Source organism: Balaenoptera ricei, chromosome 20, assembly GCF_028023285.1.
Source record: "Balaenoptera ricei isolate mBalRic1 chromosome 20, mBalRic1.hap2, whole genome shotgun sequence".
NCBI lineage: Eukaryota > Metazoa > Chordata > Mammalia > Artiodactyla > Balaenopteridae > Balaenoptera > Balaenoptera ricei.
In genome coordinates, this window is record NC_082658.1 from 53,796,654 (window position 1) to 53,810,553 (window position 13,900).

The following is a 13,900-nucleotide window of genomic DNA, read 5'->3' on the forward strand; positions in this document are numbered from 1 at the left end:
TTTTTTTTTTCTTCATCTTTATTGGAGTATAATTGCTTTACAATGTTGTGTTAGTTTCTGCTGTACAACAAAGTGAATCAGCTCTATGTATATACATATATTCCCGTATCCCCACCTTCCTGAGCCTCCCTCCCACCCTCCCTATCCCACCCCTCTAGGTCGTCACAAAGCATGGAGCTGATCTCCTTATGCTTGCCACTAGCCATCCATTTCACATTTGGTAGTGTATGTATATCAGTGCTAATCTCTCACTTCGTCCCAGCTTCCCCTTCCCACCGTGTCCTCAAGTCCGTTCTCTACGTCTGTCTTTATTCCTGCCCTGCCACTAGGTTCATCAGTACCATTTTTTTGGATTCCATATATATGCGTTAGCATACAGTATTCGTTTTTCTCTTTCTGACTTACTTCACTCAAATTGAAGTATAGCTGATTTACAATACTGTGTTAATATATGCTGTACAGCAAAGTGACTCAGTTATACATACATAAACATACATTCTTTTCCATTATGGTTAATCTCAAGATACTGAATATAGTTCCCTGTGCTATACAGTAGATCCTTATTGTTTATCCATTCTATATGTAATAGTTTGCATCTACTAACCCCAAACTCCCAGTCCATCCCTCCGCCACCCTCCCTCCCCCTTGGCAACCACAATTCTGTTCCCTATGTCTGTGAGTCTGTTTCATAAATTTGTGTCATATTTAGATTCCATATATAAGTGATATCATATGGAATTTCTCTCTTTCTGACTTAACTTCACTGAGTATGATAATCTCTAGTTGCATCCATGTTGCTGCAAATGGCATTATTTTGTTCTTTCTTATGGCTGAGTAGTATTCCATGGTATATTATGTACCACATCTTCTTTATCCATTCATCTTTTTTTTTTTTGGCTGCGTTGGGTCTTCATTGCTGCACATGGGCTTTCTCTAGTTGTGGTGAGCAGGGGCTACTCCTCGTTACAGTGCATGGTCTTCTCACTGGGGTAGCTTCTCTTGTTGTGGAGCACAGGCTTTAGGCACGCGGGCTTCAGTAGTTGCAGCACACAGGCTCAGTAGTTGTGGCACGTGGGTCCTAGAGCGTGCGGGCTTCAGTAGTTGTGGCACGCAGGCTCTAGAGCACAGGCTCAGTAGTTGTGGCACATGTGCTTAGGTGGTCCACGGCATGCAGGTTTTCCCAGACCAGGGATTGAACCCACATTCCCTGCATTGGCAGGTGGATTCTTAACCACTGCACCACCAGAGAAGCCCCCAATCATCTGCTGAAGGACATTTGGGTTGTTTCCATGTCTTGGCTATTGTGAATAGTGCTGCTATGAACATAGGGGTGCATGTATCTTTTTGAATTATAGTTTTGTCTGGATATATGCCCAGGAGCGGGACTGCTGGATCATAAGGCAACTCTATTTTTAGTTTTCTGAGGAACCTCCATATTGTTTTCCATAGTGGCTGCACCAACTTACATTCCCAACAACAGTGTAGGAGGGTTCCCTTTTCTCCACACCCTCTCCAGCATTTGTTGTTTGTAGACTTTTTAAAAAAGAATTTGTAGCCATTTCAGAAAATGTACTTGTTTACATTTTTGGTCTTATAGAAAATAAGTTACCTCTATAGTGTCTGGGAGAATGAAGTCTTCTGCTTGTTGTAATGACACGTGCAAGCTATGCTTTCCCTGAAGACTGTCATTATCTTTCTGTAACCTCACCAGCTCTTCTGAAACCTGTTCCCGTGACTGCATCAGCACTGCCTAAAATAGAAACAGACACTAATCACGGCCAGAAAGGTAAATCCTATCTGCTGATAACTGCACCAGAGAAAAACAAAGGCCAAATGAAATAAGGGCTGAGGATGGATGGTACATGATAAAGCTCTGTTAAGACTTAAAAAAAGCAGCTCAGAGATTTATTGATTTACAGCCCTTACATATATTCAAGGGGACAGGAAATGAAGCAAGTATCTGAGCTTATTCTCCACTGTTTCTACCAACAGCTTAAAAGTAATGAATTTCTTCCCCCATATCCCTAGGACCAGCATCTCTAGCTCAATGGAAGAGGTGGACGTAATCAAGACTTATATCAAAAAAAGTGTGTACTCCAAGACAACTCCTATTTCCTCACAGCATGCGTTCCACAGGAGGCAGGGATAAACAAAAAGCAGTATCTTCACCTTTCATTAAATATACATACGTTCAAGCTCAGGATCACTGGGAATGGCCCAAGGACCCCAAATATTAGACGCCATCACGAGGCTTTATGCTTAGGAAATGCAGGACATTTGAGCAGCTCATTCTTAAAATGGAACACGTTCCTACTTCTTCCACTTGCTGATGTATACAACAATTTTAGGTATTTCATATTAATTTATATCAATATAAAAGTTAGTCCAGCTAATTTGAGTATAAGATAAAATTCTGCAAAAGTATTTCTGCTAATTTTTTACTACTAACCATTGAACATATACGTAAGTGTAGATTACTCCACATCCAACATTTGTTCAGCAGCTACTACTCTACACTAGGTGATTTGCTGCCCATGGAGAATACAGGGATAAAAGATAGACTTTGCCCTAGAGAAGCACATGGTACAGTGGAGGGAAAGATAAGTAAACCAAAAATTACCCAACCATACTACGAGTGCTGTAACAGACAATGGGTACAGCAGTGATAAAAGGACACAAGGTACCTAATTAGTGGAGAGGGTTCAAGAACATTTCCCACAAAAGGTGACTGCTGCATCCTGAAGGACAAATAGACTGCTGGTAGGCAGGCAAGGTCATGCATAAGTTTTGGTTAATTCTACTGGCTCTTATTTATTTCAGACCAGAATCAATTGTTGCTTTATGCTCACTTTCAACCCATTTACAACAAAATAATAGCATCCCACTACGTTTTGGATATAAAAGAAGGGAAAGAAGAATATGTTTATATTTGTTTATTTTTGTAAAGAGAAAAACAGAAGGATAAACCAAAAATAAATTTAAATGATCATGTACAGGAGTTGGTGGGAACAGGGTGAAAGGGACAGGGAATGGAACTGAAACTTCTGAGTGTTTATATACTTTCATAGTTCTGACATATGAACCATGTTGCATGTTCAAAAAACAAAAAAGTCAATCAAAAAAGAAGAAAATCCAAAAATGTAATACATAGCTCCATTTGTTTCTGTTTGTATCAAATTGATAACACAACCACAGAGAGAAAAATCATTTCAAGTAATTTTTGAACACAGCACCCAGACTGTAAACCTTTACCTGGCATAACATTCTAAGGGTAAAAAGGACTACAGGTGTCTCTTGGTATCCGCAGAGGACTGGGTTCCAAGACACGCTCCCATACCAAAAACTGAGATGCTCAAGTCACTTCCAGTCAGCCCTCTGTATCCACAGATGTGGAAACCGTGGATATGGAGGGCCAACAAAGAAATGCTGAACTTCACTTAGTAAGTATGCTGTTGGTAGTCATTCTAAAACGACTGTGATCACCTTAACCAAGTGATCAAACTTAACATCACCAACAATGGAACTACCCATCATAACATGCCTCTTGTTATGAACTTTCCATTGCATCATTTCATCCATGTAGTATTCTTCCCAAAATGTCTAACTTGAACCATGTGAAAATAATAAGACAAATGCATTCTACAAGGCAAATGGTCTGGACTCTTCAAAAATGTTAATGTCATAAAAGCCAAAAACAAAATGTGGGTGGCTGTTCTAGATTAAAGGAGACTAAAGTGACATGACAACAAAATACAATATGTGATCCTTGACTAGTTCCTTGATCAAAAAGTAAAACCACCACTAAAAAACAATCAAGGACTTTTAGGGACAATGGTTACATTTTAAGCATATAATAACAGTATTGTGATTATGCAGAAAAACTTCTTTGTTCTTAGGAGATACATACTGAAATATTTAGGAGTGTCATGATGTCTACAACTTATTTGCAAATGGTTCAGAAAAAGAAACAAATACATATGTAATATAATATACATATATATGAAAGAGAGAGACTGAGAAACAACTGCAAGCAGTAAAAATGTGGCAAAATATTAACTGGTAAACCTAAGTGAAGATTTTATGAATGTTCACTCCATAAACAACTCTAAGTTTGAAATTTTTCAAAATAAATAGTTCAGGGGAAATATTAAGATCCCAACCACTACCATAGCTACCCTTCTTTGAAGGGGCATAAGAAATTGAGTTTACCTTTCTCAGTGTAATAACATTTAAAGGTAATTTCAAGAAAATGGTAAGATGTTAAAGTTCACAAGACCTCAACCTTAATTTCAACAATTCTTCAATGTCGCCTGCAATATATTCATTTTAAGTGGAATCAACTTGAAAAATGTTTGCAAAAGCAGATGAGTTTTAAAAGATGAGAAGGAAAAGATGAGAGGGGACAGGGGAGTGTAAGGAGGCTAAACACTATGAAACTTTGTCAGCATTTAACAGTGTCCTTGAGATCAACAATGATTATTTCATATTCTCTAATTAATGAAAAGATATGAAACTCTCTGGTCATTGATTAGAGTGAGATGTTTCTCAACAGACCAGGGCTAGTATTTAGGGATCAGCTCAAAGGCCATTCAGATACTGACCCAATGCCAATCAAAAACAAACCATTACCATACAACTTGGAGTTTGTTTGTTTTTCTGTCAACCCTGGAAGAGCTGGACAAGAGGCAACTCTGTAGGATCACCCCAGCAGGACCAACTCTGCTATAGTTTACGAAGGGCCATCAGATGCAGGGTTCCAACTGTGAGAAAAAGGAAGAGCAAGGCAAGTGGAGCCTGACTGGTGAGGAAGAGGCCCAAAGCTGGAGAACAATTCTGCAGACGTTCAAGGCAACTCTTTAAGAAGCTCTCTGTTCCAATTCCTCTCAAAATTGACAGCCTTCTGGAAGTTTTCCAGCGCCACAGCAGTTATGGTGCATGTTTTATCGTAAATCCTATGAAATTACTGAGGTTGTTTTAAATAAATTAGCTGTCCAGGAAAAGTACAGTGACTGCTCAAAAGCTGTACCTCCTAGGGCTTTGAGAGATTTCAACTTTTAGCTTGTATTTAGAACTAAAAATTAAATGCTGGTCCACAGTTTATTTTGTTTAGGTTTCTCAAATCGAAGAAAAATAAATTAAGTTAAAGGTGATAATTTTTTTGGTCAAGAGGTAGGTTCAGAAAAAGAATAATGTCTTTACATAATCTTGTCCATTACTAACGTTCTATAGGCTCTGGAGAACATAATAGTAACCACTTTGGCCAGGAAGATAAAGTCACATCAAAGATTATTTCAAGATAGAATATATTTAACATAGTTAATGTTTATTTAAATGTTAACTTACCATCTGTTCCTGAACATCCCTCTTTGCCTGGGAAAACCCCTGTTGTAACTCTTCAAGTAAGATCTCAGATGCTTGGGCTCTTAGGACAAGTGCAGAGATCTTGAAAGAAAAAAAAAATTCATACACAGAAAATTTAGTTAGGAATCTGGTTATTCTGAAACTAACTCTTCCATCTCCTGCTTATTTGATGTCCGGAACTGATTTTTTTATTAGTTCATCAAACCCCACTCATCCATCATTCAACAGATATGTGTGCATCTACTGTGTACAAAGCCTCAGCCTTTCAGATGACATAAGGCAGTACCAAAAGTCCCCAGGGGTCATACGCTGCCATACATGAACAACAGCATTATATGGGCCTCTAGACATAGATATTAATCCATGTGACCCAGTTATAAATATTATTCTTAAAGGAGCTTATTAAAAATCAATAAAAAGTTTGAAACTCTGTCCACAAAAACAGTTTAAAGGATAAATGAATCTTCTCTGAACTAGCTGCAGTATTCTAAGGTGGTTTACTTAAGAGCAAAAGACACATGATAAACTCCCTTGAATTAGTTTTAGTGTTCCTGATGAGGGGTTTATGTGAAAGTTGATGACTCATACATAAGAGTTATAAAATAAATCAAAATAAATTTGTTTAGACATTTAAAAAATGATTATTGTCAGAATTTTGTTTCCAGTAGTGGCAGAATAGGTAATGTGAACCAACCTTCCTGCTAATTAAGAAAACCAGACAAAAATATGAAAGACACCTACATGAAGGCATGGGAGAACAAGGCAAAAAAGAATCACAGAGCCAAGGACCAGAATGAAGACACATGGAGAACTGGGTGCAGCATCTGGAACAGCTCTTCTCCAGAAGCACGTGCCAACTCCAAAAGAAACAGATGCAGCACTGAGAAGCTGAGCAGAGCATCTGAAAGCCCCAGCACAGGGTGGCAAAAGTTAAGAGTCCAAGACCCAATACACAAAGGGATCCATGGTAAACACCCTGCACTTTGGATTGGGTCTCCAAAGGGACACACCCTACAGTAAGGGAATAATTTAAAGTAATCCAACCTTCAAAACTTCATATAATCTCAATTCCCATAAATGAATAAAGGTGATCCAGGATTGTTAGTACAACTAGTTGCCTGCCTCTCATAAGAAAAATGGCTTTATTTCAACAATTTTCACATATAATGTCTAGTACTCAAGTTAAGAATGCACAAGGAAAGACTATGATAGGGACTTCCCTGGTGGCGCAGTGTTTAAGAATCCGCCTGCCAATGCAGGGGACACAGGTTTGAGCCCTGGTCCGGGAAGATCCCACATGCCGCGAAGCAACTAAGCCTGTGTGCCACAATTACTGAGCGTGCGCTCTAGAGCCTGCAAGCCACAACTACCGAAGCCCGTGCTCCGCAACAAGAAGCCACCGCAATGAGAAGCCTGCGCACCACAACGAAGAGTAGCCCCCACCTGCCGCAACTAGAGAAAGCCCGCGCCCAGCAACGAAGACCCAACACAGCCAAAAATTAATTAATAAAAATAAATAAAAGACTATGATAAAAAACAAAACAGATAACAAAAACAGATCTACAATGAATCCAGATATGTTATTAGAAACAGACTTTAAAATAACTGTATTTGATCTGTTCAGAAATTTAGAACCACCAGAGAAATGGAAACGATGAAAAATAACCAAATGGAAATAAACTAAAAAAATCAATTATCCAAATTAAAAATACAATGGATGAGTTTAATAGATTAGACCTATTTGAAGAGAAAATCAGTGATATGAAGATAATAAACAAAGACAAAAATGATGGGAAATACGGAAGAGAGATTAAAGAAGCCATGTAGATGCAATGCGAACATCTAACATATACAAATATTTGAAGAAGTAACAGCCAATGGAAATAGCTGGTAGAGCTAAAAATATACCTGTGCAAAAACTCAAAAATTCCGTGATTTCACTACTATGTATACTCAAGAGAAATAAGTCCACATGTCCACTAAAAGACATGTACAAGAAAGTTAAAAAATGTATTCATTCACAATAGCCAAAAACCAGAAACAATCCAAATATCTCTCAACTGTAGAATGGATAAATAAATTATGGTATACTCATGTTATAGAATATACATAGCATTAAAATCTAACTACTGAGACACAGAACAATATGGATAAGTCTCACAGACATAATGACCCAACAGACCAGATGCAAAAGGCTACATACTATATGATTCCATTTATATGAAGTCCAACAACAAGCAATTCTAAAACATAGCGTTAAAAGTTAGAATACTGGCTACCTCTAAGAATAGGCAGGTGGGGTATTTACTTATTAGTAAAGAACATGAGTGTATTAGAAATGTTCAGGATCTTGATGCAGATGATGATTTATTACCCTAGTAAAATTTTTCACACGTTAAAATTCACCAAATTGTACACTTGAGATTTATGCACTTTATGTTTATCTCAATAAAAACAAATTTTTAAAGAGACATATGGCTGAGAATATTCCAATCACGATGTAAGACATTAACTCAGAGATCCAAGAAACCCTGTGAACTCCAAACAGCAGAAATATGAAGAAAAACACACCTAGGTATATAGCACAGTAAAACTGTTAATAACAAAAGCCAAAACGAACATCTTTACAACAGCCACGGAAAAAATAATATTTCACCTTCAAAGGAACAACAATAAGACTTACAGCTGACTTCTCATCAGAAACATGGAAGGCAGAAGCAATGGAATAAGAACTTCAAAGTGCTGAAAGAAAATATCATAAATACTCAGAATTCTATACCTGACCACAGAGTATCCTTCTTGAATGAAGGTGGAAAGAAAAAGATATGTCTAATAAACAAAAATATGAGAGAACAGAGACTTTTGGCACTGTCCAAGATGGATTAAGCCCACCAAGGCCATTCTCTCCCCTTATTACAACTAAAAACCCTGGAAAAAATACAAAAAGCAACTACCTGAGGACTCTAAAAAATAAGCAAAAGCAGACAGTTTAGGGAGGGAAATCAAAACGGGAAGAAACAATTCATACTGCAGTTTACTGCTTATTTGGGTTTTTTTTCCTATTTTCTGCCAGCATGAATCTGAGAGCTGCCCCAGTTGTGAAGCCACAACAGATGCAGCAGCACAGGACAAACAACTGTTTTTCTGATCACAGGGCCAGGACAGGGTCCCCATGAGCTGACGAGTAGAGTGGTACTGAGAGAAGAGAGCTAGGAAAAGGATCCCCTAATTCTGTGCATGAACCAGAACAAGTCTCACACTCACCCGTGAGCTATATACATACATGGACACATCCAAAGGAGCACTGCAAAGGCTTTTAAAAAACGAACTGACATTAGAACTACCTACTACAGAAGGCAAGACAGAACTTATGAACTGAACCTAATCAGGTTAACAGAACTGAGAGTCTCACAGTAAAATATTCATAATCTCCAAGATCAATCTAAAAGTATTTGACATAAAAAGAATCAGGAAAATGTGGCCAATTCTCAAGAGGAAAGAAAATCAACACATGCCAACCCCATGATGACCCAGGTTGGACTTATCAAAGACTTTAAAGTAGCTATTGTAACTACGCTGCCTGGTGTAAAGGTAAATACTGTTGAAACGAATGAAAACATAGTTCTCAGCAGAGAAAAACTTTTATAGTTTTTAGAAACTATACGTTTCTAAACTTTAAAGTTTATAACTTTAAAGTTTATAACTTTATGTTTCATTTAAAGAAACAAATGAAAAATTTACTATAAATTACAGCACAGAATCTGGCACAAAAATAGGCAAATAGACTAATCAAATAAAACAGAGTCCTCAAACTGACCCACACATGTACATTCACTTGATAGTTAACAAAGATGATCTTGCAGAGCAGTGAGAAAAAGGTGATCTTTTCACTAAATGGTAAAGGAACTGACTCTCCATATGAAAAAATAAAATAAAAATTTACCCATATCTACAGCTTATACATAAAAGTCAGTTCTAGATGGGTTTTAGATACAAATGTGAGTGGCTATAAACAATGAAGCTTTTACAAAATACATGAAAATATCTTCATATAACCCCAGGGTAAGAAAATATTCTTTTAAAAACCAGGATAAAAATCACTCATCATAAAGAAAAGATCAATAAATTTGACTACATTAAAATTAAGAACTTCTGTTCATCAAAAGACACCATTAAAATAATGAAAATCTAAGGTACTGAGTAGAAGACATTTGGGCCACATCACCAAAAGGCTCTAATAAGATTATATAAAGAACTCCTATCAGAAAAATAAGTGGAAAAAAAAAAAAAGACAATCCAATAAAAAATCAAGCATAAGACTTGAGAAGTAATTTCAAACACACACACACACACACACCCCACACAATGATATCCCAATGGCTAACAGACATGGAAAATGCTAAATAACCTCAATGGCCATAAGAGAAACGCAAACTAAGCCACCATGAAATACCATTACACACCCACCAAAATGGCTATAATTAAAATAACACAAAATGAAGTCTGTCAAGACTGCAGACCCACAGGAATTCTTCTCATACATTGCTGGGGAAAGTATAAATTCATACAACCACTTTCTGGCACTATTATCTCCAAAAGTTGACATACATTTTGAACATTTTGACCCAGGCATTCTACTCCTAAGCACATACCCAGCAGCAACATGTGCAACAAGCCCTATACAGAAATTTCAAAGTAGAATTATTCATAATATCCCACAACTGGAAACAACCCAAATGCTCATAACATTAAGACAGATAAATTATAATATATCCATACAATGGTATGAGTATACAACAATGAAAATAACAACTACCACACACATTTGTGAGTAGGAGCCTCACAATGTTGAATGGAGGAAGACAAACACAATGAATGATTGTGTCATTCATTGAATATGGACTATATGATTCATTTGTTAAAATAAGAAAGCAGACAAAGCTAATCTAATGGTGTTAGACGTTAGCACTGTAGTTACCTCTAGGGAGGAAGTAGTAAGTGGAGGGGGAAAGTGAGGGCTTCTGGGGTACTAGCTAATTTTCTATTACTCGATCTTGGTGGGTACACAGATATTAGTTCAGATATGTTTGGTATATCTGTATACGGTCACGTTTTTTCCCATGCATGGTATTTTTCAAAAAGTCAAAAAGAAGATAACTAGCATCTTTCTTGTCAGCAGGTTTCTTGTGCAGCAGAAAAACCTAATAAAAATCAAAGGGGAAAAGAGAACCAGAGCCTCCTGATATTTACTAACCAGTTATTTCAAAAGTTACTTTCCTTAAATCTGTAAAACAGACACCAGAGAAAGATCAGTTTGAGATATTCTTATCTGAGGGAAAATAGAACTGCCAGATCTTCAGGGCAAGAAAGAAACCTTACTAGGTTTTCAGAAGGCTTTTATTTAAACAACTCAGTCATCTCCCAGGGGCCACATTCTAAAACCCTCACTTACCTGGTGACTTGAATCTTCAGTGCTCTGCTTTATGAAGTCTTCCAGCTCCTGTTTATCTCTCATTGTCTTCTCTAACTGGTCATTTGCTTGCCTTAGCATCACCTGTAGCTTTTTCACCTATGCAATTTTAAACGTCAATTAGAAGGAAGTACCAGAACTTTCATAAATTAAAAAAAAAATCCCTACCTCCAGAAAATTTTTTTAAACCTAATCTTCTTTCCTGAGAAATAAATTTGTCAATTTGGGAAAAAACTGAGATGAATTACCTCATTCGACAACTATACTGTGCTTTACAGTTAACAAAACATTTTTCATATCCATTACCTCATTTGAAAATATCTGCTTTTCCTCCTGGGTCTTCTAGGCTAGGCACTGGCCTCCCTGACTCTATCTTCTGCTGCCAATCTACAATCCACTCTAACACAATAAATATTTCTAAAATGAAAGTCAAATCATATTATTTCCCTACTTAAAATCCTTAAATGCCTCCCAAAGTCTTCAGGGTAAAATTTAAATCCCTTTAGTCATCACACCCCTCCCTCAATGATCTCATCATGGCCTTCCCTTTGTAGCTTCCTCTCCCACTATTTTCCCCCCACTCTCTCTCCACTCTCTCTCTCTCTCACACACACACACCACCCCCCTTATGCCCAGCCACATAAACTATTCATACTTCCTAGAACACACAATTTTCCTTCATAACTGTTCCTTTGTACACATTTCCTCTCCTTGAACACCCTTTCTCCACTTCTTTTCCTAATTAATTTTTACTCTAGCTCTAAAACAAACTTAGCTGAACTGTTACCTTCCCTAGTTAACAGCCCATAGTTAACTTAGATGCCTCTGCTCATCCTCTAGTTCTACTTGTACACGTACAGGAACAAACCATATTGAACTGATGGCCTGGATTGAACACTGAAAGCTCCCTATGGGCAGTACGGTGTTCTATCTGTATCTGAATACTCAGAACCCAGCGAAGTACCTGCACAGATGAAGCAAGAGTAAAATGTCTATTGACACGACTATGGAATCCAAGATACCCCATTCCTATACCACACTATCAGAGGCCAACTATTGATATAGTAGCTTCACAAATAGCGTTAGAAATTTACCTCTAAGCCATCTTAAAAAAAAAAAAAAAAAAAGCATATATGGAGAAAATTAATGCCGAAGGCATTTGAAAATATTAAACCATCATTCTAACCTGCTTAAGTTTATTTTGAAGACTACGGTAACACTCTCCATAACAACCAAAGAACAATTTGGAAATATAAGAAAAAAGTTATTTTTTCCTTACATATGCTTTCACAAGTTTACTCTCATGAAGTTCTACATCATTTCCTAAATGTTATCAGGGAACCCATTATTAGGCACTGTATTTGGAAAGGTACTTTTCAGTTTCAGCATACCTAATCTACCAAATCTTAATTTCTGTGACCCTGCAAACTAAACTTACTTCAACAAATTTATGACAAGAATTAGGCAATAAGCAATGAAGAGTACAAATACTGATTAATGTAATATTCAATTAAGTTTTATCCAATTAGAAGCAACAGTCAACCCAACCCCTTATCTCCCTAAATCACTGTATCATAAAGCACTTTCCGTGTGCATGCATTCCTGACAATAACATTTCTAGGCCTTGGGCAGAAGGAACAGGTTGGGAGAGGAGATATGCCAGCTGAGCTGACCTGTGTGGTATTGGGCAAGCTAATGAAGCAAAGACACACAAAAGCAAAAATTCTATAGTGTGCTCCCACTGGAAATGTAACTGACGTTGCATGTACCAGATTATTTCAGACTTAAGGAGATGAGTATACTTCATAAAGCAAACTGGGAGGGGTGAAGGGCAATTAATTCAGCACCGCCAGTGAGAACTACAACAGCTCACCAACTTCGCACACCCCAAAAGAAACTCACCTGGTCTCTTGTTTCAGCCTCTTGAATCTGAATTCCTTGTAACTGTTTTTCATAATTGGAACACATATCACAACGTCTACCAAGTTTATTTCCAGCATTATGTACCTGAAGGGCACCAAAATTACCTCTTATCAGGCAGAACAAAACAAGTCTACATCACATACTTGAGGAACACATGCAGTCTTACCTATGTTACTCGAAGTTGAAAATGGAGTAAACAACTTATTCAGGGACTTACGGCAAGAAGTTACAATAGAGAGCAGGATTCTAAAAAATCGTAAGTCCAATATAAGTATGACAGGAAAACAAGGGACACAACTTTATCATCAAGAGGCTAAGGGCCACAAAACACCACATTTGAGAGAAACACAAGGAAAGCAAAAGGTACCACACCGTGGCACTCACAATTTAAATCAATACTACCCAACAAGGGAGGGGATGGGGAAGGGTGGAGTGCAAATTAACCATTTCACCAGCTCCAAGCACAAAGGAGGTATGAAACAATTAAATAGCACCTTCTCAAACGTTTTGCATGAGACCAAGGAGAACAGTTTCTTTCAGGCTTAATAAGCTGTTCCACTTGCTAATCAACAGCTTCTTTAAAGAGAAGTAGCCCTGAGTAAAAGAAAGCACTGGAAGTCATAAAACCTGTATCCTAACCCAGGTTTGCTACTTAGTCGAAGGGGAAACTTGAGCAACTCATTTGACCTTTCTGAGCCAGTTTCCTCATCTATAAGTTGGAGAAACTCATGCCCTGATTGTCTCATTATTATCAAGAAGCTCAAAGAGAAGAGGTATGTGAAAAGGCTTTGTAATCTGTAAAGCACTATGCAAATACATATTTAAGTTTTTATCTCCTAATCTTACTTCTGAGTTTGCAAATACTATTAGGAGGAAAATTAACCTCATTAAAGGTTGCCTTCTCTTCTCTCCCATATTTTCCACCCCCTCCTTAAACTCATTCTAAGCATCAACTGCTGAAAAGCATTTGTACTTTAGACCTCAAGGAAAGATGAAAGAATATGCATCTTCGAATACACTGAGATTATAGAAAACTGCAAGGAAACCAAATTCGGGCTACACAAAGTTAGCTATGCTATTCAAGCAGATCGCTCCAACTTAAGAGATGTGACTTCAGGTGGAGAAGTTCACACTTAACACAATCAG

General features: G+C 37.5%; 1 protein-coding gene across 1 annotated transcript in view; it reads right to left on the reverse strand.

Moving 5' to 3' along the window:
- RABEP1 (rabaptin, RAB GTPase binding effector protein 1) overlaps positions 1-13,900 on the reverse strand; it is a 105,109-nt gene that overhangs the window by 10,978 nt on the left and 80,231 nt on the right. Inside the window, exons 10-13 of the mRNA XM_059907727.1 lie at positions 12,734-12,838; positions 10,814-10,930; positions 5,344-5,442; positions 1,610-1,750 (exon numbers count right to left, since the gene is read on the reverse strand). Coding sequence (XP_059763710.1) covers positions 1,610-1,750; positions 5,344-5,442; positions 10,814-10,930; positions 12,734-12,838 — 462 coding nt within the window. The remainder of the gene's footprint in view (positions 1-1,609; positions 1,751-5,343; positions 5,443-10,813; positions 10,931-12,733; positions 12,839-13,900) is intronic.